The sequence below is a fragment of the Papaver somniferum genome, chromosome 6 (assembly GCF_003573695.1).
Source record: "Papaver somniferum cultivar HN1 chromosome 6, ASM357369v1, whole genome shotgun sequence".
In the NCBI taxonomy this organism is placed as follows: Eukaryota; Viridiplantae; Streptophyta; class Magnoliopsida; order Ranunculales; family Papaveraceae; genus Papaver; species Papaver somniferum.
The window spans coordinates 10139990-10167879 of record NC_039363.1 but is presented as its reverse complement, the minus strand read 5'-3'; the positions used below and the strand labels follow the sequence as shown (position 1 = coordinate 10167879).

Sequence of the window (27890 nt, the reverse complement as noted above, 5' to 3'; positions counted from 1 at the left end):
ATCTGATTCATAGCCTCCTTCTACCCTATTAACGTTTCCTCTACTTAAAAGAATTGTTTTCTGGGGTGCCCTACTATTTTCCCATTGCTGGGTTTTTTCGGCGATTTCATTAAAAAATTCCATCGCCGCATCAACAGTTTGGTTTTCAAATCCACCAGTGCATAAAGACTCAACCATGGTCGTTGTGGAATAATCTAAACCCTCATAAAGGATCTGAACTAGCCTAACCTTTTCTAAACCATGATGAGGACACTGGGATAATAAATCATTGAACCTTTCCAAATACCTATATAAAGATTCTCCCTCTTGTTGTGAAAATGTGCATATTTGCGTCCTAATAGACGATCTTTTGTGCCTAGGGAAAAACTTATTGAAAAAGGAAGATGTAAGTTGTTCATATGTCTCAATTGACTCGGAGTCCAAATTATACAGCCACGACTTGGCCTTATCTTTCAGGGAAAATGGGAATAACCTAAGTTTCAAAGCATCATCATATAAGCCTCTAATTCTTAGAGTACTACAAACTTCCTCAAAATCCCTAACATGGTAATAAGGGTTTTCATTTTCTTTCCCTAAAAAGATTGGGAGCATCTGTAAGGTCACAGGTTTCAATTCATAGGGTGCCTCCGTTTCAGCTAACTTAATACACGAAGTACGGGTAGTCCTAGTTGGATTCAACAAAGCTTTCAAAGTTGCCATTTCTGCCGCTATCGGAGCAACATGGATTCTCTCCTCAGTCAAAGGACGTTCAAAAACAGATTCTTCAAAAGTCGGACTTTCTATATTAAGGTAATCGAGACACTTCGAACTATTAAGTTTCTCTTTAACAAATCTACCTAGTGCGTCTCTTTTACGTTCAGGCATACAATAGAATTTTCTAAATTGGAAGGGTAAGCAAACACAGATCAAGGCCGACTCAACCAAATCAAACCTATTGATTTATAGCAAACAAAAAGCATGATGACTCCACTTAGATTGTTTCTAGACCAGCTTCTAATCCTTCGAACGGGGAATTCGTTACAATTTAAGAAAACCCCTATGGAATCAATCCGAGTTAACGTAAGTTGAATAGAGGCGAGGAAAGCTCGGTGGAGCTTTGATACCCAAGGCCTCACCGGTATTACAAAGCGGCGCAGTCACGCATTCAACTTACAGAAACCGTCAATAACTTCGAAGTATACTTAAAAGAGTAACCAATATTTTTCAAATGACTTTCCTGTTAAGCTCGTTACCCTATCGGTCTTGTTCTAGTCAAAATTTTAGGCTTAGGTTCGCGTAGGTTACGTGTTCCTAAAGCGGGCAAGAAGAGAACGGTGATGAAATCCGAACCCTTATCTTGTATGGCCAGGCCTTGCCCTTTACTAGAAAAATAAATGTCCGTATTCAGTCCTCAACATATATGTATACGAAGGATCTCAGTAACTCGCTGACAGGGGATTCGCGAGTGTTTAGAATCTTACCTCCCGTTCCAGACGGGGGATGAATCGGTTGTAGCCGACTCGGGCCACTGACTCCGATGTCTAGTGTACGAACCCAAGGTGCAGAGACAATATCGTAATTGTCCTCCTTCTCTGCAAACAGTTTATATTTAAAGTACCCTTCCGTAGGGTAATAAAAATATAATGTTCCAAAGTCCAAAAGTCCAAAAAAAATAAAGAAAAATTACAAAAATAATAAACCCTAATACAGTTTTGTTTTTTTTGTTTTTTAAAAAAATAAAATAAACAAACCCTAAACTAAATTTGTCTAAAATAAAATTGTCTTCTTTTCTGTTCTTTTTGCTTTAATCTTTAGCTCCAAGTCTTTATGAAATCACCAAACTCCTTGGCTCAATTTTCTTTATGATCCAGAACCTGTAGACACAAGATAAATACCCAAAAACATAAAAAGGGACAAAAATAATAAAATAAAATAAATCTAAAACCCTAAAACAAGTCCGCGTCGGCGGCGCCAAAAATTGATGTGATTTGTAGATAGTGGTAAAAGTGGTTCGATTCTCAGATTTGTGAAGGATATTAATTAGACTTAAATTCTAATATTGAAATAAAAAAAACTCACTAAATTTTTTAGAAAACTCAATTAAAGATGATATCAATATTAAAAGAAACACTGAGGCTAAGATTCCACTATTTTTCAAGTTCAAAGTGATTAAACCAATACTTATATTTATGCAATTTTCTCGTTTAATTTGATTCTAAAATATTACAACAAGTAGATTTTCAAAAGTAATAATTGTTAATATCAAGTATGAAGCATCAAAAGTCTTAAAACTAAGCATACTCCATCAAAATATATCACAATCACTCAAATAAAAATCATATTCAATAATAGTTCAAGGCAAATAATCATATAATTATTGCAAACAAAAAGATAAAATAGAATATACCACTTTTTCTTGGAAAAATAGCTTCCTCTATCGCCTCAGCAATGGGGTTTAGCTCCTCATATTAATCATGATCTCAAAATATGTGTTTGTTTCTCAAAAGATGATTAAAAGAGTGAAAAGTAATAACACAGATTGTTTGCAACAATGTATTGGTATTGCAAAACAACTGTTACAATGGAACTGTTACAGAAAACTGTTGTGAATACTGTTGCTTTGTCGCTGATTTTAAGACCCTAGAATACGACTGTCCTGCACAGCTTAATGTTCTTCAGTTTTTAAACAACGACACTGTTCTGCGACTGTCTCCTGTGCGTCAATGTTCTTCGCGTTCTTCCTCTTCAGCAGCAGCAGCAGCAGCAGAAACAGAGTTTGGTAAAGCTCTGATTTCTTCTTCTCTGGCTCTCCTTAGGTTCCCAAACTCTCGACACCTCTTCTATATGACCAAAGACATCTATTTATATCAAAAATACCGATTAAATCTCTCCCAAATCTTCCAAAATCTCTTTCCTTCTCTTCACGGCCAAGTTACGGCAATTTTTTGTTTTAGAATTTTTGCGCGTTTCTGGGCTTTCCTTTTTATTCTAAACTCTTCCTTAGATAGATACAAATCTTTGGGAAAGTTTACATCACTTTAATCTCTCTAAAATTCCCTAAAACAGGCCACACACGTGACTTTCCATATTTTCTGTTGTGAGAAAAATCAGTCGATTGAGCCCAGTCTAATCGATTTAAACACCCATATCAGATTCCTAGACCCATAAGGAGTCTATCCTATGAAAATCAGAGGTTTAATCGACCTCAAACTCCCCCAAATCACAATTTCCAAAATTGTTCTTCACTGCACCTATTTTCCCGCCAAAACCTGGTTTTTGAAATGTTGAAGATGGTTGCCCCTTATCCAGGGTAGGGGTGCGATTAGCAACTTCCTGAAAATGGGATGCCCCTTAGTAATTAGTTTACCCCTTATCCAAAGTGAGAGTCCGAATAACAAATGTCCTCCGGGTGCTTTCCGACAACTTTTCGAGCCAATTTTTTCCAAAAATGTTTATTGGCCAAAAATACCTACAAATAAATAAAACACCATAATAAGTACAAAAATGAGCCCTAACAATATATAGAATCGAGATAAATCGGACACAAAAATGTGTCTATCAAAACACAGACTTGTAATGTCTTTAAACGTGTTTGCCTGCTCTGATACCAATTGAAAAAGAGGGGGTCTAACAACACCACCCAATATTTCACTTAGAAATCTGTATGGACAAACTATAATATACTTTTAAGAGAATCAAAAAAACTCAATCAATTATAAGTATATCAACGAGTTTATATCTCTCTTCTTGATTTGATTTACTCAAGCAAGAACTGTGAGTTCTAATCAAATACAAGGAATAACTTGGATGGTACCAAAGATCAATATCCAAGGATCACTCATTGACAATCAACAACCAAAGGTTGGATTACTCTAATTGATGATCTAACGCACAACCTGTATTATTTCAATTATAAAGATAAAACAATATAATGCGGAAATTGAAATAACACAGACACCAGAAATTTTGTTAACGAGTAAACCGCAAATGCAGAAAAACCCCGGGACCTAGTCCAGATTGAACATACACTGTATTAAGCCGCTACAGACACTAGCCTACTCCAAGATAACTTCGGACTGGACTGTAGTTGAACCCCAATCAGTCTCCCACTGATCCAAGGTACAATTGTACTCCATATGCCTATGATCCCAGCAGGATACTACGCACTTGATTCCCTTAGTTGATCTCACCCACAACTAAGAGTTGTTACGACCCAAAATCGCAGGCTTTGACAATAAACAAATCTGTCTCCGACAGACAAGTCTATCAAAGGATTAATCTGTCTCCCACAGATAAACCCTAAAGATTTTGTTCGGTGTTTTGATAATAATCAAGGTGAACAAGAACCAATTTATAATCCGGTCTTATATTCCCGAAGAACAACCTAGAGTTACCAATCACCTCACAAAAATCTTAATCGTATGGTAGCGAAACAAGATGTTGCGGAATCACAAACAATGAGACGAAGATGTTTGTGATTACTTTTTATATCTTGCCTATCGGAGATATCAATCTCAAGCCAATCAATCTGATTGTACTCGTACGATAGAAGACGCAAGATCAGATCACACAACTACGATAAAAGTAGTATCGGTATGGCTTCACAATCCCAATGAATTCTTTAAGTTGTTAACCTGGTCTTAGAAGACGAAAACCAAAGGTTAAAGGAGAACCGACTCTAGTATGCAAACTGGTATCACACGTAAGGTGTGGGGATTAGTTTTTCATAATACTAGATGTCTCCTTTATATAGTCTTTCAAATCAGGGTTTGCAATTATGTTACCTTGGTAACAAAGCAATCAATATCCACCGCTAGATGAAAACCTGTTTTAGATTCAAGATAATATTTCTCAACCGTTAGATCGAAAACTTAGCTTGTTATACACACTTGACAATGCACGCTTCTAGGTTTGTTAACCGTACCCAAACGTATGCACTTGTTGGTTCAACAATAGTTAACCTAATGGTTATCCATATGAGCATTTCATATCAACCATGTTCCTCTTCATCATAACTAGTTCAAAATGACTTCAAATGAACTAGTTAGAGAGTTGTTCAATTGCAAGGAAATCTCATGTACTACACAAGACACAATTGAAGCAAAGATGATTTGATTCACTTGAATTGGTTCATGAACTTTTATAGCCACGGTTCGCAAACTGCATTCCTTAGTATTTTTAAGTTTAAGTTCAGAAATCATCTTCAGATATATAACCTTCTCAAGTTCGCAGACTAGGTTCGCGGACTTAAGTTACCGGGTAGAGTTTACAAACTCCAGCAGAAATTATCGGGTTTGAGAACTTCACCGGTTCGCGGACTGGGTTTGCGGACTTCGCTTCACGCAAGTAGTTTGTCAACTCCATCAGAAATTCTCGGGTTTGAGAACTTCGGTAGTTCGCGTACTTGGCTCACGCCATTCTTCCGGTTCTCTTGATCAACAAAGTTTGCAAACTTTGGTTCAAGGAATAGGACTTATACATAAATGCATTTCCACAACAATGCTTATGTCCACCATTGATTATGTAATCTAAACTCTCATTTCAATCATTTAAACATTCTTAGAGGACGTTATATAGTTGTTACACCATTTCTCGTCAAAGCAATTTTCAAGATGATTGAAACATATTATGACTTTCGTCAGATGGTAAAGATAAACTTGGTTAAAGCGAAAATCTTACCAACACATATTACGAGATATAGATAGGAGAGGTATACTCGGCTCGAAATTCCAAGTGTGTATAATCCAAGTCTATATATATAGCATTCGACTTCCTGTCTCAAAGAGTATGAGATAGAGTAGATAGACTTTTGAGTGACAGATAAGTACAACTCTTCACATACCTTTTTGCCGAGAAGTTCCACCGGTTCCTTGAGTGGTTCTTCTACTTGTATGATGAATCTCCATAAAGTCCTTCTATCCTAGTATGAGACTTAGCTATAATAGACTAGAAATCAAGACTTATAGTTTTGATCACTAACATTGAAAAACATGCTTGAGATAGCAACGCATGCGAGTTCGACCGAGCAATGCTCTAACACTTACTAAATCAGGGTTTACGACAACATTTACCATTTAACCAATTAACACCCAAATCCATAAAATCTCGGTAGGCACAGAAAAGATCCTCATATATATGATTCTAACCAACAAAAAACCTAAAATTAGTAGAATAGAGAAGAAAAAATGTGATCAACAAGAACAAAGGGTATGTTGGATTGCATTTTCTTTGTGACCTTACCTCAAGGATTCTTATCTTGTTTTTCCTTCAACTTTCCTAGCATGAGCAAAAGATTCATAGAAAACACAGATTCAAGATCTGTTTTGAAATTATGGAATTGATGAAATTCAAATCATATATGAAATTGATATAGATAAATCAAAAAGAAGGAAAAAGAAGAAGTTGATAAAGCAGTAGGCATCGGCCGATGAAGGAGAAGAATGGAGAGAAATGAGAATAAATAAATATTTAGGGTCACTGATAAAGAGATGGGGAGTTTTATACTTCTATCAAGTGGTTAGGATCTAATGCTAATATATTTACGGCTGAAGATTATAAGGTTAAATGGAGGGTATATATTAGATTGGGATATTGCATCTACGGTCTATGATAATCGGTTTTCCACTGGTAGTTTGGTTCTGTTTTGAGCGAAAACCAAAACCAAAACCGTTATCCCGATTATCAACCATTTTTATCAAAACCATTCCATTAGTAAAAGTATCGGTTCAGTTTCCTCTTGATCGGTTCAGTTCGATCCAGTTTTAGCGAATAACCCTTACCATGTATACAACCCTAGTTTTTAATGCAATTGTTCACTAAGAAAAGATTTTTTTTACTAAAACTAGATGACAAACCGATTTACGAGATTTGCGAAAAACAACCGACTGTGTGGGCATTTTAAACCTCGTATATGTATAAAAATAATAATGAGAACAACGAACTGATCTTGTCTACTGTTATATCAGACAATGTTGAGGATGATAAAAGAAACTGGATTGCCGATGGAGGTGAATTCTCTGTTGCAAATGCAAACTGTTACAAATCTTTGGAAGTACATGGTTATCTTATTTTTCCTCAGAAGCATATGTGTAATTCTAAAATTCCATTCAAAGTTTCTTTCTTATTGAGGACTTTATTTTATAATGATGCTGCACCACTGGAATTTCCGCAAAAAGTTTGTAAATCAGATCATAACAACTGTCTTTTCTGCGATATTGATCAAGAAACAAACATGCATCTTTTTCTGTATTATAAAAAAATTTATAAACTTTGTAACTATTTCATCATTAGTTTTGGAATGAACCGGGCTTTTGCAGATTCTGTTGAGACAACTCCATGGAAAATTCCAAACAAGAAGGGTAAGAAGATGACACATAAGTGTTGGGGATTGCTTCTGTTTTCCATTTGGTGAACAATCCGTAAAGAAAGGAACAACCTCCTTTATGGTACTGGGAGAAGGAATTGGAATCATCTTGTGATTACAATCTAGCGTACTCTCTTTAATTGGATTAGACATACTAAAATCAAACATTATTATTTAATTCAAAAAGAAAAAAGAAGAAAAAACTCGACTATAGATAGGGTGACCAAATTTGCATTTGATAGTTTTTCGTTTAGTAACTTTATAAAATTGAACAAACCCAGTATACGCATGAAAGAGCTCCATTCCCCGAGGATCTACTCTCTTGTTTCAACAACCCTGTTATAGGGGTGGCATGTTCCATTAGAGGGGCGGCAAGTATGATAGCAATGTCCCTTTTATTGGTTAGGGGATGTCCTATATGAGGTGTAAATTGACTAGATTATCCTCTCCAATTTTTAATCTAATGGAATCAGAAAAATCAAATTTTTTTTTGATTTTTTCATCTTCTCTTCTCTTCTCCTCCTCCATTAAAATTGAAATTTCATCGTCCTCAATTAATCAACGATTTGAAAAAATTGATAATCGTTGATTGAAAACTATATTTCGAAAAGACCCAGTTAGGGTGTAGTTTGTTGTGTTTGATTTAAGTTAGTGTTGTATCAAAAATTAGGGTTTTGGATGAAAACTGAAATTCAAATTTCTGTGTTGCATGCGAGTTATGGTTGGTAATAACTCCAATTGGAACCGTAACTATAGATTTGGTTGATGTTACGGTTCATTTAACTCAAATACCAACCGTAAGTTCTTGATTTTGAGATAGAATGTTCAGTTATGAATTTTTTTTGCAACCGTAAATTACTTATTGGTCTCGTTACTTAAGTTACGAACCGTAAGTTGTCCTGGATGTTTCATTTTATTTTTATGGTTTGTAATTGCATCACTGTTATCAACCGTATTTGAGTTACGACTTGTAACTCAAATAACCTTACCAACCGTAGGTTAGTTACGGTTGATCTCAATTCATTAGTTACCAACCGTAATTTGTTACGGTTGCTATATGTTGTAATTCTACCAACCGTAACTGGTATTACGATTGGATTTTCTCCAAATTGAACTAGTTACGATTGGTATTCGATACTTTTGGAACCGTAATTGAGAGTTACGGTTGGTAACGAGCTAAATTCCAACCGTAAGTTCTTCTGAAATTTTAAAAGTTTCGATTTTTTTACGTACTTTAGATAATTTTGAGCGACAGAAAGCTAATGGGAACTAATTTAGAGATTCACCCATCTCAAATTTGTCATTGGAATCACTCATTTTGGTTGAGTGAATCAAAATCTAGGGTTTCACAAATATCACAAAAGTTTCTTTTCTTCTCCTCTAAACTTTTTTTTTTAAACTCTAAAAATCTGATTTTGATTTGGTTTAGAGATAATATAAGTGAAATTTGATTATCAACACTAAACTATGTAAGAGTTAATTAGTCATTTTCAGTTTATTTTAATAAGGGGCACTTAGAATTACCATACAATGACCCTTTTTGTCCTATTCACTGCAGCCCCTCCAATGAAATCCGCGGCCCCTTTAACAGGATTCTTTTTCAAACTTTATCGGGTTTGTTTTTCTGAAACATCTTATTTCCTTTTTGTTACTTATCTCCCGGCATTTCTCAGGCAAAGTAATATGGTTGTGCATTTCACTTGGCAATAACTTAAATGTAGCTAAGTAAAATGAGAGTAAAAATGTATCTCATTATGGGAGACTTCCGTCGCTTAACCTATAGAGAGTTTCCGTCCAATTTATTCAAATTTTTATACGGTTGATGTATTTGTTATAGGTTTAAAGATTTAAAAGAAAAATAAAGGAGATATATTAGAGATAAATAGAAATTTAGTAAATAAAAATAGTTAAAAGAGAAATATTAGGAGTACAATTAGGTTAAAAAGTGAAGATACCTCATTATCCGTCTAAATTGTCGCAAAAAAAGATGTGATAAATTTCGAAACAATCAAAATTTTGTGATTCTATAATTAAAAACATGTGAAGTATATCGGTTGAAGTTATGATATCTTTGTATATTTCAGCATAAACTCAGTTGCTTGAAAATGGATGGTTGGAAATGCAGATTGTCCGGAGTATCATTTTCATCTACATGTTCTTTGACAAAATGAAATAAGATAGTTACAATGCTAATGGCTGGGAATTATACACATTGAACTCCAGTCACCCCAATCAGGTTCTAGTTCATCTATATCCACATTGAATATTTCCTCTTCAGTGTAATTATCTTCAAGCTCTGGAGTGGTAGGAGGAGGGGGATGAAGAATAGGATCTGGGGGATTGCATTCTTGGATGGGTGAGGATAAAAATGTCAATTTAAATGACCCAGTCTGTTACAGTGGTTACAAAACAATCTAGGTAGCTCAAGGAATTGGAATGAAACTTAGTTAACACATTTTGAGCAAAGACAGTTAAATCAATTCTTAACCTAATACTCATGTTGTTGTAACCATTATGATAAGTGATGGGGTCGCTGAATGCAATAAATTCTCCAAGTTCAGATGTGATTTTCTTGACATTGATAAACTGAGTTTGTTCATGATAGAGATTATGCATAATGATTTTAAAATCTTCACAGTCAATGTAAAAAGTTTGAGGATTTAAGAAAGGATTCCAAGGATGCAACGTAAACATGTCTCCACAAATAACTCTACTCCCCTGCCTGAGGACAATAATCAGTTTAATAAGGTAGAAAATTCTGCTAAACTTACTAACAAAAAACCCTCCACCAATAAACCATCTATAGAGCATTCCTAAGAAACCAAGATCTTTTTTTTTTCCATTCTTGGTAAACAAACCACCTACAAGCTTATGCTTCCATTCTCTAACAGGGTTGTGATAACTAAACATAGAATACAGAACAAAACGCTACACAAGAACAAAAATACAACAAAAGAAAGGAAAAACTGAAGCACACTGCGATAGGCAGGGTGAAGAACAAGATATGAGAGATGAGAATGCAATTGAATTTTGTTTTCGATTTATAGGCAGATGCACAAAAAACTAAAAAGGGGTAATGATTATTACACTATGGAGAAACTATGAATTACATGAAATAAGTATTGGGATTGAGTGATTTATGAAAAAGTTACAGCAGCAGACGGGTTTTGACCAGATTACATGCTAGATGTAAGCATAAAATAGAGCCACCTAGATCACTAAAGCCTCTAATCTGATTAAACAATTTCTCCGGTTCAACAAGTTACCTCTGACTTGGGGTTGCAAAATCGACCGCAACAGAATAAAAACTTCAAATAAATATTTGGAGAATTACTTTTGTTGTTGGACATTTATTCATGCATGAGAACGGTTCAATTGAATAATTATTCTGGAACATGATAATAGTACTCCCACTAAAAAAAAAATGACAAAGGAAAAAAGAGTGATCCCACGGATTTGGTTTTACCCTTCTTTAATATCTACTCATAGTTTCGGACACTCCAATATTATTTTTCTCTCAGACACTCCAATATACACACCTATAAATTGTAATTTTAAGTTACTAAACTTTGTGCATAAATTTTAATAGCGTAACCGAAAATAAACAGATATAATAACAGGATAGACGGAAAATTTAATACATATTTATCAGAATCCTATCCTCGCATTGAGACATTTGGAGGATGCTAAAATTGAAAATGAAAATTTGGCGACCTAACACGGCCTTATAGGGTGGCCGCCACCAACAAGATCATTCATAAAGCTTATTTACTACGGCCTGGTGAAAAGAAAGAAGGATTAGAAATGGGTACATCTTAAGCATGCAAGACAAGTCAGCGCATGTCCATTATGTACTACATCAAAGTTGAAGGAATATGAATATATGAATCAGGCTGTTATCAGGCTTCTGCCGGAAGTTTATAGAAAGCAATCCCTTTTCAAGTGAAAAACATAACAAAGAATAGGTGTCATTGTTATCAACAAGTTTACTTACGGGTCTATTCAAAATGCCCAAAAATAACATGTACATGGATCATAGTATAAAGGAAAATTTGAAAACAGTTTCTATATCCTATTTTCCTTTGGGATATAGTAGAATGGCACATGTGCCAGACACACACTAACAGTAGTAACTACACCCAGGCTGCCCTTATACAGGGGTGCCCTATAAGACATGGGACACGACAAATCCCACCCCTTTAAATCATCCTTGTCCTCAAGGATGGAGGATAAGAAAATGGAATGAGCGGGGCTGAAGAGATGCATAGCTGTTGCAGCTTGTTCACGGATACCGTAAGAGATGCGACCCATATAATCTTCAACGCCAAGGTCTATATAAGTTGAATTCACGTCTGGGTAAATACTAGTAAAAACACCACTTCCATCCATGAGTAACAACCCCAAAATAGTGTTACCAAAGACTGTATAAGCACCTTTAAGTATACCGATGTGTTTGTAGTATGCCGGGAAAACCCAATTAAATGAGTCTCCCTTGCTGAACTTATCAAGTGAGCCAATACTAGCAGGTCTGACATTGCCCAGGGTGCATCTCATTTGCCGCGGAAGAGACCTCTTGTGATTACCAGCTGTTTGAAGTTGTGGACAACATGGATGGACTAATCTCTCTATAGCTCCTCCAACGACAGTCAGTGACGTATCGTAGTAGCAAGAAGAAATCCCACACCCAGGCGAAACAGAACTCATAGCTTCAAAAATCACGGCTAGGTAGATAATAGTTAAAGCGTCGTTCCCAGCCTTGAGTAACAAGTTAGGAATAGATTTGAAGTCGACTGTATGTGTACCTTTGAGAATCAGAGACCTTAGTTCACTTCCAGTTGAGCCGTGAGAATGAATCTTCAGGTTGTCTTCTAGCACAGAAAACTTCTCGTTCCCATATCTTATTGAGAAGATGACTTCTTTACTGCTGGGAATCAGCTCAAGCTTCTTATCTTGCAAGGCCATGAACTCCACCTGCCAGAACTGTCTGCGAAGGATTTTAGCGTGCTCATCTGCTCTTTTTCTCCACTGTAGCACTATTGACTGGCAGTCCTGAGGCAAAGTATCTTGTTTTTGGGCGCATTTTAGTGCCATAGTAGTAGCAATGACCCAGCTAGCATTTCCCGCGCTCCATAAACTTGGCGAGAACAATTTCCATCTCCAGGATACCACCATTATAAAAACTGTGGGAAAATGAATAACAGTAAGCATGAACCGATTTTGTAATGTACTTGTTGATAGCATGTCGTTGGTGACCTCCTCTTTCCCTTGTACTATTATACCAATAATAGTGGAGATATTCAGTTGCTCCAAGAGCTGTTGGCTATCATCAACAAAATATCCAGCTGAAGTATTCCATCCTTCTCTACCACGAACAACCATCTGTAATTGACGGAACAACTCATTGCCTTCACTAATCCAAACATCTAAAACCACCTCACCAGTCTTTCTGGGAATAATTGTGATTTCTGCAGTCCATTCACAGAATTCCACTCCCTTGTCACGCACTTTGCGTCGGAATAAGAAACCGAACAACTAACTGCAACAAGGAAAGCATCGACGAGCATTAGCACATGTGTGACTACTAATGAAGGCACAGTTCAGAACTGCTTCGTTTTGCTGAGTAAAACCACCAACAACCTTCTTACTTACTTCTTACAACCTCTCTTGTGTTGCACTCTTAACACCCGTAAACACTACCGGCATCTTGGGTATCTTGTCATATAATTCATTCTCAATCTTTAAGATGAGATGATTCACATCCCAGCTTGAGTTCCCACACTTACGAACACAAACCATAGAGCAAAGGTGTTTGGGTAACCACATGGGGACTAAAATATAATTATTGTTTGTTCCCAAACTCCATGAATCGAAGGAAATCCATATGAACTCAAACTTTGTTAAGAAAACCAAAATGCTGAGCACTCGGAGAATGATTATCTTTCTTACCATCTGCATGTCACGGCTCGTTGCAGCTATCTCTACCTCCTTGAGCCCCTTCCAAGCTACTTTGATGTGTGTAGGCAGTATGCATGTCCCCGCAAGTAGTTTCTCCAATAGTTCTCGTGCATCTCTAGGCTTGTTTTATACAGTCGCTAGAAGAACCCAATTAGTCCAAAGGAGAATAACCTTCTGCAACAGTTTACTCATCACACCCCCAAGCACTTTAAGTATACCACATCTCAGTTTCAGAACAACTATCAACTTTGCTATCTCAGCAAAGAATGGGTAACAATATTCATGACAGCTTCGAGGAGTATTCAGAAACTGTGGCTGCATCCACTGCATAACCACTTGCAACCATATGGACCAATTCATAATCCATTACTAACAACCTTCCTCGATCGAATACCCTTCCCGCACACTCCAGGCCAGAATATAAACCTTCTTCACTACTCCAACTCCCCGCTACACTATCTGGTATTTTCAGTGAACAATATCCCAGCTGTAACCTTAGAGAAACTATATCACCCTTGAAACTCCATGCACTACTGCCACAAATGATAAGGCTGGGTGATCCAAGTATTATAATGAAAAATCATTTTAAACATTTGCCCTTAGCATTTAAAAGCATGTTTTTAATTCCCACTATCCTTTCAAGGGTTTCCTGACCATGTAAACTCCATTCATTCCCAGACTTGTTGTAGATCAATTTATCCCAGTGAGCACTGCCTAGCTGCTTCGTTTTACTAGCCAACATATTATCATCACGACTATCACCATTTTGGACAAACAAAAACATCTGTGCATAATCAAGTAACAATTCTAGATGGTACCCAACTAACCCGAGTCTCAAAATGAACTCATAAACATAACTTCCACGAATAACAAACACACAAGAAGCAAGAGTATCCAGGAAGAATTTTGAACTACACTTAACATAACCTGAATACCTTCTACCCATTTCGAACTTTTTACCACGATCAAACACACTGCGAGTAAAATGGAAAATAAGGAAGAGACACTTAGCAATTAAAGAATAGTAACTCAACCTACCCCTTTGAAGTGGCAGAAGAAAATCATCTCCGCCATAACTCAAATTCCAAGCTACTCCATCAGTCAATCTAACAAACAACATCCAAGCAGTACCAGCAACACCACCTTGGCTTAGTATACCAGGAATTGTTTCACTAAACATCAAAGGTGACCACTACCCATGTTTACAAACCTGCTCATTAACACATTTCCCATCATAATCATCAATTAAAATTGATCCATTAAAATTAACCAAGCAAGAAGTAAGCATATCAAAACTGAAGATAGAACTGCTTCTTACACAATAAGGATACCTTTCAATAGTTAAACAATCTTTACCACGATCAAAGAGAATCCGAGAAGAATCCGAGAGAAGAGAAAAACATCCCTTACCGTTCAGTTTGTTGTGGTTGTTGCTTAGTTTCTTTGAGTGCTCGCAATACCCAACCTCAACTCCAATTTGAGAACCCTTAATATGAACCCAATTACCCAAATCATTGATGGGTTTTTCATCTTCTGGCTCTAAACTTATGAAATCCTCTTTTTCTTCAAAGAAAAATGACGGAATCAATTTGCAGGCGACATAATCATTTTTTTCTTCTGCTGCTGATGGAGTTGAAGGTTTTGAAGTGAAATCGTTTACTGAAATTGAATGAATAGGAGTTTCTTCCAGTTTTTGACTGATTTCTTTCTCCATTAGCGTCACTTTATTCAACACAGATCCAATTAATTCGAAGCTTTCCCACGAATTTGATTCCCAATTCTCATCAACAGATGGACTCAAATGTATCTCACGCTCCAGCAATAGTAGCTTCTTTGTTTCAGCTGCTAAAATTTTCTTGCATTTGTGTAGAAGCACATGAGAAGGTTTATTTTGTAAAGCCCTTGAAATTACTTCTTAAACTTGAAGAACAGTAGCTAATTGCTCAGCTAAAGCCCTAAATCTATTACCATCATCCATGATCAATCCAAGGAAAGACCGGCTCAGATACCACTTGTAGTGAAAAGAAAGGGAAAGCGGACTCGATACATATGGGGGAAGAAGAATGGCACATGTTACAGACACACACTAACAGTACTAACTACACCCAGGCCAGGATGCCCTATAAGACATGGGACATGACATAATCTTCACAAATGGATACACCGAGCTGTAAGGCCAGTAAGATGAAACGAACAAATAGAAAGTGTAATGAATACAACCCCGAATTTGCAAAATTAGTTCAACAAAAAGAGAAGAAAAAAAACGGTTGAAGAAGAAGAATCCGTAGCCGCTGAAACACGAGAAATTTTACGATTAAGAAAGTAAGGGCATACTTAAACTCACTCTAGTACTTCAATTTCATGTTTGCATGTCAAATTAGGTCAGAAAAATCGAAATTGTGAATTGGCAGTTGCGACGTCGGCGGGGTATTATGTTATCGACCTTGCCGACCGTTCATATTTAGGGTTTGGCCGCCAGGCTCCTAGGTTGAAGATCTTGTCGGCTGTTGAATACCTGTAACTGGTACTTGCAGGATCGGCAAGTTATTCAACATTGGAGCGTGCCGGCGTTAGTTTTTTTTTTTGTTAGCCGGTGTGTTATAAATTGTTACCTTGCCGGCTGTAGTTGAAATTTTTTTGTTCTCCTGATGCCTTTAATTATGAAAGTCGGAATGGTATTTTAATATCACCCTGCCGGCTGTATGTTGGACGGAAGGGTGTTGGTAATGGACCTTGCCGACTGGTTTGGTGAAAAATCCTTGTATCTACTGTGTTTATATTTGTTATAAGCCGGCAGGTTATTTGAATCATACCCTGCCGGTTACAGTTTAGCCGACATGAATTTTTTAGACGACCCTTCCGAATGTTGTGTAGTCGGCAATGTTATATTTGCCGACCCTGCCGACTTATGATTTTTTTTCTTAATTGTTCTTGTTCAGGTTGCAAAAGTCAAAGAAGAAGAAAGATCTAAAAGCTCTTAGTCCTCCTTCAAAACCTCCTCGTGTTGGTGACAAACTCTTGACTTAAACACATTGAGGGGCATACGTTGTGCCGGGAACGCTTAAGATCTGTGTACCGAGTGATTCTGAACCACCATCGGAACCCAGTGATTCCGACGAGACTCCAGATGAAGACCAATCAATTCCATCTGGCAAAAGAGGTGATGATGATGATGATGTTGATGAAAGAACTCCATCTACTGGAAGAGATAACAATGATGATGATGATGATGGTGATCGTGACATGCCTAATGTTGGAGGAGGTGATGATGATGATGGTAATGGAGATAAAGATAAGGATATCGAAGAAGAAATTGTTGAAGAGGCAGTGGAACAACAAGAAGAAGAAGGCGATGGAGAAAAAACTCAAGCTATTTTTCAACAAACCCAAGCTTTAACTTCTACCGAAATCGGAAGACCGAAGAGGAACATCACTAAACCAGCTGATTCCCACATGTCTCCCCCTCACTTGATGATTACACTGAAAAATGGTGATGCTCCAAGGGAAACCCCAAGAGATGGTGGAGATGTTCTTTTTGGATACAAAGACTCATGGGCATGTACGATCCATAATACTATCGTAAGTAATCTCAATCCGTCTTTGTTTTTTATTCAAGTGTGTATCTATCTTAAATTTGCGTCAAGTGTTTGTATTTCTTTTCATTTTATTTTTTTGGTATTTAGGATCACTGGCATGCCGTCCGTCTCATGAGGCGCCAAGCTTCATGTTCAATGACTAAGACTTGATATCTTGAGGATGAATGTGAGGAGGTGAAGTTGTGGCCTGCGGTGGAGAGTTCGAATATTGAGCATGATAGAGTTACCGTATCTGCATTCTGTGAGAGGTTCTACGGAGAGACTAATACAATGTTATTCCCATTCGGTGGGATGGCGATGACTCCCAATGATGCTCACCCAATTCTAGACCTCGAGGTTGAGGGAAAAGTAGTCAGTGAGGTCTCCGATGATGATTTTTATTTCAAGGATATTTATAAATTGAGCCACAAATTGTTTGGTCGGAATTAGATTGAGACGGAGTCTATACTTGAGAAGAAAGAAGGTCGTCTAACCAAGAAGTTTAATCTGAAGCAGTTGAGGGACACATTATCTGGGACCAAGAAAATCTTTGATAAAGAAGGAAGGGTGAACCCGGTGCGAATCAATGCTACCGCGTCAGCTTATTTTCTATATTTCATGGGAAAATGTATCTTCCCCGACAGTTCCGGAAACTTGGTCGATGCCAGTTATATGCAACTATTGGATCCCTTAGATACGATGCGTGAGTATTCTTGGGGTACCACGGTGGTCGCCTTCTTGAACAATGAGTTGAAAAAGGGTTCTAGGGCACTCACTAAGCAAGTTAACGGAAATATACGTCTCTTCCAGGTAATTTTATTGTCTAAATCATTTATATTTGCAAAATTCTCGTAAGATAAGATTCTTACTAAACCTTGTGTTTGCATATGTTTGGATATATGAGCACTTCCCTAACTTGTTCAAAGGCAGCTCCTACATCAAAATGGATGAGAATGTTGTGATTGATAAGCCAAAAGCGCAAAGGTACAATTTTAAAGGTGGTCAAGATAAGGAAATGCCGCAACATCTTACCAAACTCTGAATCACCATTGACAATTTGACTGCGGATGATATGATATTTGAACCGTATCAAGATGCTAGAAATCAAGGTTTAATCCAAATGAGAGATGAAGTTGCATTATACTATGGACCCTTAATGACTACGAATGGTGGATATTCAATGTACGATCCACATCGGGTAATGCGACAATTGGGTTACGTCCAAGAAGAACCTCATTCCGATGAAGATAAGCCGTTCTTTACTATGTTAAAGGCTAACTGCTCCACGTCCCAAAAAAATATTCACGTCGCTTACGCTCCAGCGCCAAATCAAGAACATTAGGACGGTAAACGTGGCCGTATCATCGATGTGAGTCTTTTGGACGAGGAGCCAAAGGAAATGAAGCTAGTGAGAAATACATGGCTTGGTACTTGCGTTGGGCTCGTCCTACTGTGATTAGGAAACCGACTGTTGAAGAATTGGCACGTATCAAGAAGATGGCATGGAAAGACCCAACAACAAGTCTTAAGTTCTTTGTAAGTATTTTAGAGTTGCTCTTACTGTTTTAAGATTACATTATAAAATCATTCTATTAATTGTTTGTTGTTTAATTGAAAATAAAATGAGCATTTGAAGACCTTTGTGAAGGTGTTGTGTTGGGCGAAAGACAGAGGAGAGACTTTGTCGATTGAAGAGCAAAGAAAGCACATTGACTATGCTTGCAATATTGACAATGAGGAGGCCCATGAATTGTTCAAGCAAGTTGATGATGAAGTAAAGAGGGAAGAAAAATCCAGGAGGGAAGCACAAGCCAAGATGAATGCTGACAAAAAGAGGGATCGTAGTGGTCGTGGTGGTGAAAGTAGTAGTAGTGGCGGTGTTCCTAAACGGGGTCATGGTCGTGGTGGTGAATGAATGTAGTCTTTAGTTTATTTCTTTATGTTGTGTTGGACAAATGTTAAGGTTAACGGTTGGAAAAATGTTTCCTTTTAAAGGTTTACGGGACATGTTTTCGTATTTTGGACAACAAGTGTTGGATTTATAGTTGTTGAATGAATGGTTTTTTTAGCTATGTAAAGTTTCAATACTTATGTCGGCATGCTTTATTTAAGTTACAGCGCCGACCACTTCAGAGCCGACAAGGTTTTAAACTGTCAGACTGTCGGTCCCTTACACCAGAAATTATTTGCATAGCAGGGTCGGCAGGGTAATAAGATCAAAACCTAGCCAGTTGTTAAGAAGCTGACAGGGTATTATATTATCGACCCTGCCGGCCATATGTTGCAGAAAATACCTTCTCCTGATGCCTAAAAACATCATAAAGTCGTCATGGTTAAAATTATGTTCCTCACCGACCACATAAAAGTCGGCACTCTAGTGATAAAATACCATTCCGACGGTTAAATAGAAAATTGCATGAACTCCTAATGCCTAAAACTCATAAAGTCGGTATGGTAATAAATTTCATACCCTGCCGGCCATACCATAGCCGGCACCCTAATAACCAAATACCTGTCCGGCGGTTATTCATAAGAAAACCAACTCTTGATGCCTAAAATTCATAAGGTCGGGATGGTAACAAATTTCGACCTTGCAGGCCAATGTTAGTCGGCTTATTGTGGAAGCAAAAACCTCGCCGGCCGGTTCAAAATTCAAATTTTTGCAAGTACAAATGCATTGATTGACTTGTACTTGGATACTATAATGGCCAAATTTGGGCACCATCCTATAAATACACTACTTATCTCTACAAAACAACACACAACTATTTGCATATACTCTCCAAGGCTCATATCATCATACACTCCATCTAACTCACCCAATAGCTCCCTACACATAACAATGGCTTCATTTGATTCAAATGATTATTTGGCAATCACGAAAGCATGGTATGCGGAAAATCGACTTAGACGTCAATCCTCCGAAAGGGAGGATTCAACAACCTTTTTAGCTAAAGTACATAACAAATTTAACCAAGAATTTGGGAATCCTAATGCAAGAAATGTTCAACAAGTCCATGATAGGCACCTAGTCATCGAAAATGCGATACTTGCTTTTTTAGCTCTTCAACCTCGGATTTTTAACACTCGCCCCTTCACCTTGTCTATTGCACAATTTGTAAGTAATTTTGTGATTTTTTTCACGTAACCCATGTTGTTTTATCTTCCAATGAAACACCACTAACAAATGTAAGTTTGTTTTTGTATTTTTGTAGCACGAAGTCGTGAAAGCGCGCTACTTGGAGGAAAAGGGGAAAACATTCGTATTCGATGCAAGCTATCACTTCTTGGCAGAAAGAATCCCGGAGGATAACCCGGACTACTTGGATGTTGTATCGTCTTCGGAGGAGGAAGATTGATGGGTTTAGAAGTTTTTGTATAGGTTTTATGGGTAGACCTCTATGTAAACCCTCATGAGACTATAACTCGTCCACTAGGGTCGCCTAGGGATTCAAAGGCTTGATGCACATGCTAAGTGCCTTCGTTTTTCCGTCGATAAGGAGTTGGGTTTTATGTTTCAATCAATGTAGTAACCAAAATTGCTTGAATAAAGTGAATTACATCTTACCATATTCTGTTTTCTGTTTGGTATAAGTACATGCCGGCAAGGTTACAAATCCTTAGCATGTCGACTACATGTCAGCCGGAAGTGTTTTAAATTATGTGCCTGCCGACTATATGATAGCCGGCATGGTAAGAAATATTTACATGCCGACCGTAAGATTGCTAGCCCAAGATAGTCGACATATTCTTCATTCAAAGACCCTTTCGTCCTAAAAACGGTCGGCGTGTTATTCATCCAAGGACCATGCCGGCTGTATCTAGTCGACATCCTATTAAAACGTATACCTTGCCGGCGAAACATAGCCGACACCTTATTCAGACGTTGACCTTGCCGACCTTTCACATTTTCAAAACCAAATTTTTTGATCGAAATCGAACTTATAAGACGGGTTAAAGATTTAATCTACTAAATTCATAATTGTAAAATTTTAATCTAAATTCAATAAATTAACTTAATCAGAATTTTTAGTGTTAATTAAACAAGGGTATATTAGTCATTTAGAAAATACAAGATCAAGGGATGGTTTCTTTTACTTCAAAATGTCTTGGGTTTTATCTCATTAGATATACCATAATTAATCTGGGTATATCCCAATCTGATGAGGTTTATCAAGCGGCAGCACCTTAGAGTTTGATAAGGCGAAGTTGGAAATGCAATTGCTTGTGAACTCAAGACTTGGATTTTCCCAAAAATTAGCTGATTTAGTCAGGAATTCATTAATCACATGATGCTAGATTCGATGATTATGTCTAACAAATTCAACTCCCCGTTAAATATCCAAACTCTGTAGACTTTCTTCACCATACGGCCATACCGCCTTTCCCTCTCCGTGTATCTTGCGTACATATTGATCCTATCAAGGGAATACAATGCATATTCATGTGCACAAACTTCAATTTTTTGGGTCACAAGTCTTTGACCCTCTTAAAACTTTGCATATTCTTTGGATCACTTGCATTATTAAATTCAAGCTGCTAGTTAGCCCATTAATTGGCATGTTGTATCGATCTAAATCCCAGTCAGTAAGCGTAAGTAAACATAGATCAGTTTAATTGGAGTATATGATTAGTTTAATTCAAGTGTAAGGTGTAAGATCGGAACGTGAATGTAAAGTCAACGTATCTCGTGCAAAATTTCGGCTAGTTGTGGCTCCAAAACACTATCGGATTTTATCTCATATCGGCAGCTGGTTTAGCTGTATCAATTTTTTCTGAACTTGACACTACCATGAACGAAATTAAGATAAGCCTCTTTCTTGTGTTGTTAAAATACACTTCACATATCTACGTGTTTATAATATCGTAATCGGTTGGGTTAAGAAAAGTTTGATTCTTGCGTTAGAAATGTGCATGTATTAAAGAGTCTAGAGGCCGGAGAAATAAGAGCAAAGCAAGATTCTGAGCTTCATGGAACCTCACGAGAGCGAATTAAATGTAGTCACCCCAATAAGACGCAGCTTTGTTCGCCACACTACTCTCAGCATGTGATTTCTAATCACCGACACATCTCTCAATAAACCTCTGTACGCATTTATGACTCGATATCTCTTCACTAATCCTCTCCAATCCATAGCTGAACTCCTTTTTATATAAAACCGGTAATCACTTCGCTTTCAAGTCTCAACAACAAAAACAACAACAACATCAATCATCTTTCTTTCTTCGATCTCTTTATTAAGTATTCATTGCAGTTCTTCTGACTCTCACCCTGAACAATGGCATCTCCAAAGGTTTTGATTTTGCTGGCACTTTGTGTTCTACCTGCTCTACTTGTTGAAGCAAGTATTCCCGTTCTCAAATATCCTTTCCACGCAAAAGGTCGTGTATACTGTGATACATGTAAACTTGGTTGCGAACACAGCCTTGTCACTTACATCAAAGGTAAATATTCCTGACTACCGCTGCTGGTCAATGTTAGTCAGAAACAGAAACAATATGTTGCAAGTCTCAGAATAATGATTTATCATATCGAATGGGTTCTAATTTTGTTTCTTTTTTGGTATGTGACGTCCAGGTGCTGTGGTGAAGGCTGTATGCAGAGATAGGGGAACCAATGAATTGACATACACCAAAGAAGCAGTTACAGGTGAAGCTGGATATTATCGCGTTGAAGTACTGACCGACCACAAAGATGAGATCTGTACTATTGCTCTCGTCAGCAGTCCTGACTCTGAATGTGACAAAATCGTCAAAGGAATTCACGAAATGACCGCTGTTCTTACCAACGACAACGGTTTACCATCACATGAACGTAATGTCAACAGCTTGGGGTTCGAGAAGAAAACTAAAATCGCTGGCTGCGACGCTCTTCAGAAGCACTACTTGTCTGATGTCTAGAGATGGAATCACATCTTACCAGTGCATGTCATTAGTATTATTTTATTGTGTCAATTTTAGTTCCTCGGATGAAGAAATTCTTGGGGATGAACTTCCTCGAATGAATTTTGCTTTCTAGTAAGTAGTATGTGTAGCCGGTGCTGTTGCTGTCATGTTGTTGTTGTCGTCTATGTTTATTAGGTTATCCAGTGGGAATAAAGATATCAATGAGTTCACATTATATATGTGAGACCAATTAATCCAGCCATATGTTTTGGATTCTTGAAGATCTTTTAATTCTCATTTTTTTACAGTAGAAAAAAGGTCACCTGTTGTGACTCATTCAGTATGTACTTGTTAAAGTTTTTACAGATTAAGAAGATAAGTGAAAAACATCATGTTTGGATTTCAACATATATTGCTTGCACATTGTCTTTGTTATACTCTAATTGCGGAACGGTATCCAAATTTAGGAACTGCTCTGTTCTGTCTCTCACAATCTATCCGTTTAAGCAAAACTTCAATTTTTTTGGTCACAAGTCTTTGACCCTCTTAAACTTCGCATTATTAAATTCAAGCTAGCTAGCTCATTAATTAGCACGTCGTATCGATCTAAATCCCAGTCAGTAAGTTTTAGTTAATTCCAAGTGAAAGGTGTAAGATCTGAACGTGAATACAAAGTCAACGTATCTCGCTCAAAATTTCGGCTGTTTTATGGCTCCAAAATGTTATTGGCTGTATCATTTTCTGAATTTGACACTACAATGAACGAAAATTAAGATAAGCCTCTTCCCTGCAGTACCTGCTATCAATCTTGTTATAATACGTGTTTAGTAATATCGTAATCGGTTGGGTTGAAGAAAATTTTGATTCTTGCGTTAGAAATATCTCAGCATTAAAGAGTCTAGAGACCAGAGAAATAAGAGCGAAGCAAGATTGATGGAACCTCACGAGAGCAAATTAAATGTAGTCGTCCCAATAAGGACGCAGCTTTGTCCGCCACACTACTCTCGGCATGTGAATTCTAATCACCGACACATCCCTCGAAACCTCTGTATGCATTTATGACTCAAATCTCTTCATTGATCCTCTCGAATCCATTCCATAGCTGAATTCCCTTCTATATAAAACCCTACTCACTTCGCCTTTCAATCAACAACAACATCAATCATCTTTCTTTCTTCGAGCTCTTTAGTAAATATTCATTGGTGTTCTTCTGACTCTTACTCTGAACAATGGCATCTCCAAAGATCTTGATTTTGTTGGCACTCTGTGTCCTGCCTGCTCTACTTGTTGACGCTCGTCCCCTCGAAGACCCTTATCACGTCCATGGTCGTGTATACTGTGAAACCTGTCATCTTGGTTGTGAACACAATCTTGTCACTTACATCCAAGGTAAATATCCCCAACTAAGATGCTGCTGATCAATATTTGTCTTAAACAGTGTAATGATATTGAATCGATTGTGTTTTTGGTTTATTAATTTCTGGTATGTGATGTCCAGGTGCTGTGGTGAAGATTGTATGCAAAGATGATGAAGACTATAACATAAATTACAGCAGAGCCGGAGTTACAGGTCCAGACGGAAGATATAAAATTGAAGTAAGAGAAGACCACAAAGATGACTACTGTTTCGCTGTTCTCGTCAGCAGTCCTCAGTCCGATTGTAACACAATCGTCGACGGACTTCACCAAGTGACTGCTGTTCTTACCAACGACAACGGTTTACCATCACATGAACGTAACGTCAACAGCTTGGGGTTCAGAAAGGATACCAAAGTCGCTGGCTGCTCTGGTCTTGTTCAGCTATTCAACTCTGATGTCTAGATATCGAACCACACCTTACCAGTGAATGTTGTTATTAATATTATTTTTTCTTGTCAATTTTAGTTCTCCATTAAGGATTTTGGTTGGGTAGTAGTTTTTATCAGTTGATGATTAGTAGCCAGAAAATCCGAACGAAGAAATTCTTGGGGATGAATGAATTTTGCTTTGTAGTAAGTAGTGGTATGTGGAGCAAATGCTGCTGCTGCTGTTGTTGTCTTCGTCGTCTATGTTTATTAGGTTATACAATCGGAATAAAAAGATCAATAGGATCACATTAATCCAGTCATCATATGTTTTGGATTCTTGAAGATCTTTTGATTCTCATTTTTTACACTAGGGAACAAAAAAAGGCACCTGTTGTGGCTCATTCAATATGTACTTGTTAAGCTTTTACAGATAAAGAAATTAAGAGAAAAACAACATATATAATATATTGCTTACACATTGTCTCTGTTATATTCTAATTTCGGATGGGTATCCAAATTCAAGAACTGCTCTATAATGTCGCTCACAGTCTCTCCGTTTCAAATAACAAACGCAACCTTGTTATGCTTAAGAAATTTGGAAAAATGTCACTATTAAAAATGGGGTTTTTGATCTGTCACATTATTATCGGCTCAAGTAAATGTGGAGTTCAGAGTTATCAGTTGGTTTTTGAATCGTTGAGCATGAAGAACTAGCAGCGGCAGCTGCTTCATTATTTTTCCATTTGATTTCTCATTGGTCTTTTTCTGGTGAAAAACTTTGCCAAAAGCAAAATGATTCTCCAAGGAAACACTTGAGTAGAATAAAAAATACTCCAGGAGCCGAAGAAAATCCAGAATGTTGTTGTCCACAGCAAACTTTGAAACGTGGCTCCCCAGAATACATGTAACATTCCTTGAAGGAGCATAATCTCAAACGTATCAACAACAAGGGGATGTAGCTCAGATGGTAGAGCGCTCGCTTAGCATGCGAGAGGTATGGGGATCGATGCCCCACTTCTCCATTTGTTTTTCTTCTTTCTCTCTTTTATGTGGGATGGTTTTCTTGATTTTTTGTTTTGTTGTCTGTGGGGAGGTCTTGAGTTTAACTATGTCCACTTCAACATTCTTTATTTCTTCTTCTTCTTCTGTTACATTACATGTGGGTAACCACATTAACTTCATGTCTTACACTACATGTGGATGTTTAATTAGCATGAGCGACCTTTTTTTAAGTATGTGCTGCGTGATATAAGAGTAGAAGAAATTTTGTAGTTGCCTAAGACTATACAATAGGTAACATTGGAACTTTACATCAAACCAGGATTGCTAATTCGTTTTGATTTTGCCATCATGATACGTTGTGCAGATACTTGTATGAACACTAATGGATGAGATGGTGGAGATAAATGAATGCAAGTAAATCAAACAGTAATCTTCTTGTACCTTGAACTCGACGGAGAGGGGAGGTTCTCTTTTTGTTTTTGTCACGTCTGTGAGAAATGAAATGCAATTAAGGGTCATGCCCTGGAATAACAGATTCGAATTAGTTCGGAAAAAGTTTAGAGTCTTTCTTCGCCCAAAATTGTTGATGTGGGTAAATATTTCAATTTAATTGATTTAAAGCTTACAAACATCAATGGCATGTAGCTCCTCAGAAGCTAGAGCGCTCGCTTAGCACTAGCATGGGCATCGGCCATCCGATTGATGCCACATTTTAATTTCATTTTTGCTTGGGGAGTGGGAGGTCTTGAGTTCGACTCTCCATGAATGGCAGAACTAAAGAACTATTTAATTGTCATATTATTACTTTCAGATCACCTGTGCCTCTAGTCTGGGATACTTGTATGATTATTATAACTGACATAACAGTTCCATGTGTAAGCTTCTTATTGGTCTAGCCTAGCTGTCATATGAGCCGTTGACAGCTGGTAGCGATATCTTGAGTTATCATTTATGGGAAAAAGTCTATAAATTAATAGGTTTGGGACCACTCAAATCCTATTATTTTATACTTATAATAATAATATATTCATTTAAAGAAATAATTCTTAATTTAAATTTTTTTTTTAGAAAAAACGAGAATTTTTATACTAAAAAAAATAAAAATAAAATATCTTAAAATAAATATTGAAATAGATTTTTAAAAGTGGAAAATATAGAAAAGGATAAAAAAAACATTACCAGAAATAGTTTTAGACGGCATGCATTTGTTTTTAAAATAATAAATCTTATTAATTTTCATGAAAAAAGATTTTATATAGAAATTTTTTGTATTTAACATACAATTTACAATTCGATTTAGTCAGAAACAATACAAGCTTCTAATCACTAGGATGTCTTCTCATCTCAAAGTTGTATGAAAATTATTTTTTATTTTCTAATGGAATTATTATTTTATATAATATTTGGGACCTATTAATGTTTAAGGGGAGCATAAATGTATTACTCCCTCTATCCTAAAATTTATGTCCTCTATTCTATTTTCGTCTGTCCTAAAATACTGGTCAGCTTCTGTTTATAGTCATTTTTTTTAGTCAAACTCTCAAAGATACCCTTCAATTTTTTGTAATTATAAAATTATTTTTAGAAATAACCAATCTAAAATCTTAAATGATATCTTCCTCAATAGAAAACGAATCTACTAAACCATTCTCATAAATATTTTTATTTTTATCTTCTATTTAAACATTTCTATAAATAGTTAAATTACCAAATATCTTTATTCCTTTTAATTTTGCAAATAAAATAGAATTTAATATGGGTAGTTTTATACACTATTCCGGTCTCCTTAATATCTTGACTTAGTCAAAGCGGACCAATAATTTAGGACGGAGGGAGTATATTATAATTTTATCGAATTTATTGTTTTAGCACTAAGGGCCCGAGTCAGGACTGAATTTTTTTATTATTTTAGCTAGACTATTATAGTATGGAGTATTATTTTAAAAAAGTTTTACTGTATTCTCTCTTTGCTTACATACTCATCTCTGTATTTCTGCAAGTTAAATAATAAAACATTAAGATCTTCTCTCTCAACTATGGTATCAGATTGATAACCGAATCTCTGGTTTTCATGTTTTTGATCTTCTTCCGCTGCTCCTTACATACATTTTCAGAAATTCGATATTTTACAATAATTTCACTTTTAATTGAGACATAAAATTCATCTATTACCTCAGTTCCTCTTCATACACTTGCAAATATCATTCCTCTCAAGCTTCTGGATGATAGTTTCTTAACCTGGAAAACTTTAATTACTCCAGTTCTTGGAAAATTTCATGTTCTTGGCTAGGTTGATGGATCAAATCCATGTCCTGCTCAGTTTATAGTTTCTGGTACTAGATT

At 36.8% G+C, this 27890-nt stretch overlaps 3 protein-coding genes, 1 non-coding gene and 1 pseudogene across 6 annotated transcripts; 4 read left to right on the top strand and 1 right to left on the bottom strand.

Annotated features, from left to right (window-relative positions):
• The first annotated feature begins 235 nt into the window (after positions 1 to 235).
• LOC113292085 lies at positions 236 to 335 on the top strand (annotated as a pseudogene).
• Positions 336 to 11308: 10973 nt separating this feature from the next.
• LOC113286891 lies at positions 11309 to 15337 on the bottom strand. Of its 3 annotated transcripts, none has more exons than XM_026535529.1 (2): positions 12992 to 15337; positions 11309 to 12878 (listed from the first exon to the last, which is right to left on the bottom strand). In XM_026535529.1, exon 2 carries the CDS (start codon positions 12719 to 12721, stop codon positions 11408 to 11410), a length of 1314 nt encoding a protein of 437 aa, XP_026391314.1. In that variant the 5' UTR covers positions 12722 to 12878; positions 12992 to 15337; the 3' UTR covers positions 11309 to 11407. The 3 variants fall into 3 exon arrangements, with proteins under 3 accessions (XP_026391314.1, XP_026391312.1, XP_026391313.1); XM_026535527.1 differs by having other exon boundaries at positions 11309 to 14507; positions 14629 to 15337; XM_026535528.1 differs by having other exon boundaries at positions 11309 to 14507; positions 14708 to 15337.
• Positions 15338 to 22034: 6697 nt separating this feature from the next.
• LOC113285422 (protein DOWNSTREAM OF FLC-like) lies at positions 22035 to 23039 on the top strand. Its single transcript, XM_026534307.1, has 2 exons — positions 22035 to 22317; positions 22451 to 23039. The coding sequence occupies exons 1-2, from the start codon at positions 22152 to 22154 to the stop codon at positions 22771 to 22773; spliced, it is 489 nt and encodes a 162-aa protein (XP_026390092.1). The 5' UTR covers positions 22035 to 22151; the 3' UTR covers positions 22774 to 23039.
• An 818-nt stretch (positions 23040 to 23857) lies between these two features.
• Positions 23858 to 25019, top strand: LOC113285421 (protein DOWNSTREAM OF FLC-like). The gene is made up of 2 exons (XM_026534305.1): positions 23858 to 24147; positions 24257 to 25019. The coding sequence occupies exons 1-2, from the start codon at positions 23988 to 23990 to the stop codon at positions 24577 to 24579; spliced, it is 483 nt and encodes a 160-aa protein (XP_026390090.1). The 5' UTR covers positions 23858 to 23987; the 3' UTR covers positions 24580 to 25019.
• A 475-nt stretch (positions 25020 to 25494) lies between these two features.
• TRNAA-AGC lies at positions 25495 to 25567 on the top strand. Its single transcript has one exon. It is a non-coding gene; the product is annotated as a tRNA-Ala (tRNA).
• The last annotated feature ends 2323 nt before the right edge of the window (positions 25568 to 27890 follow it).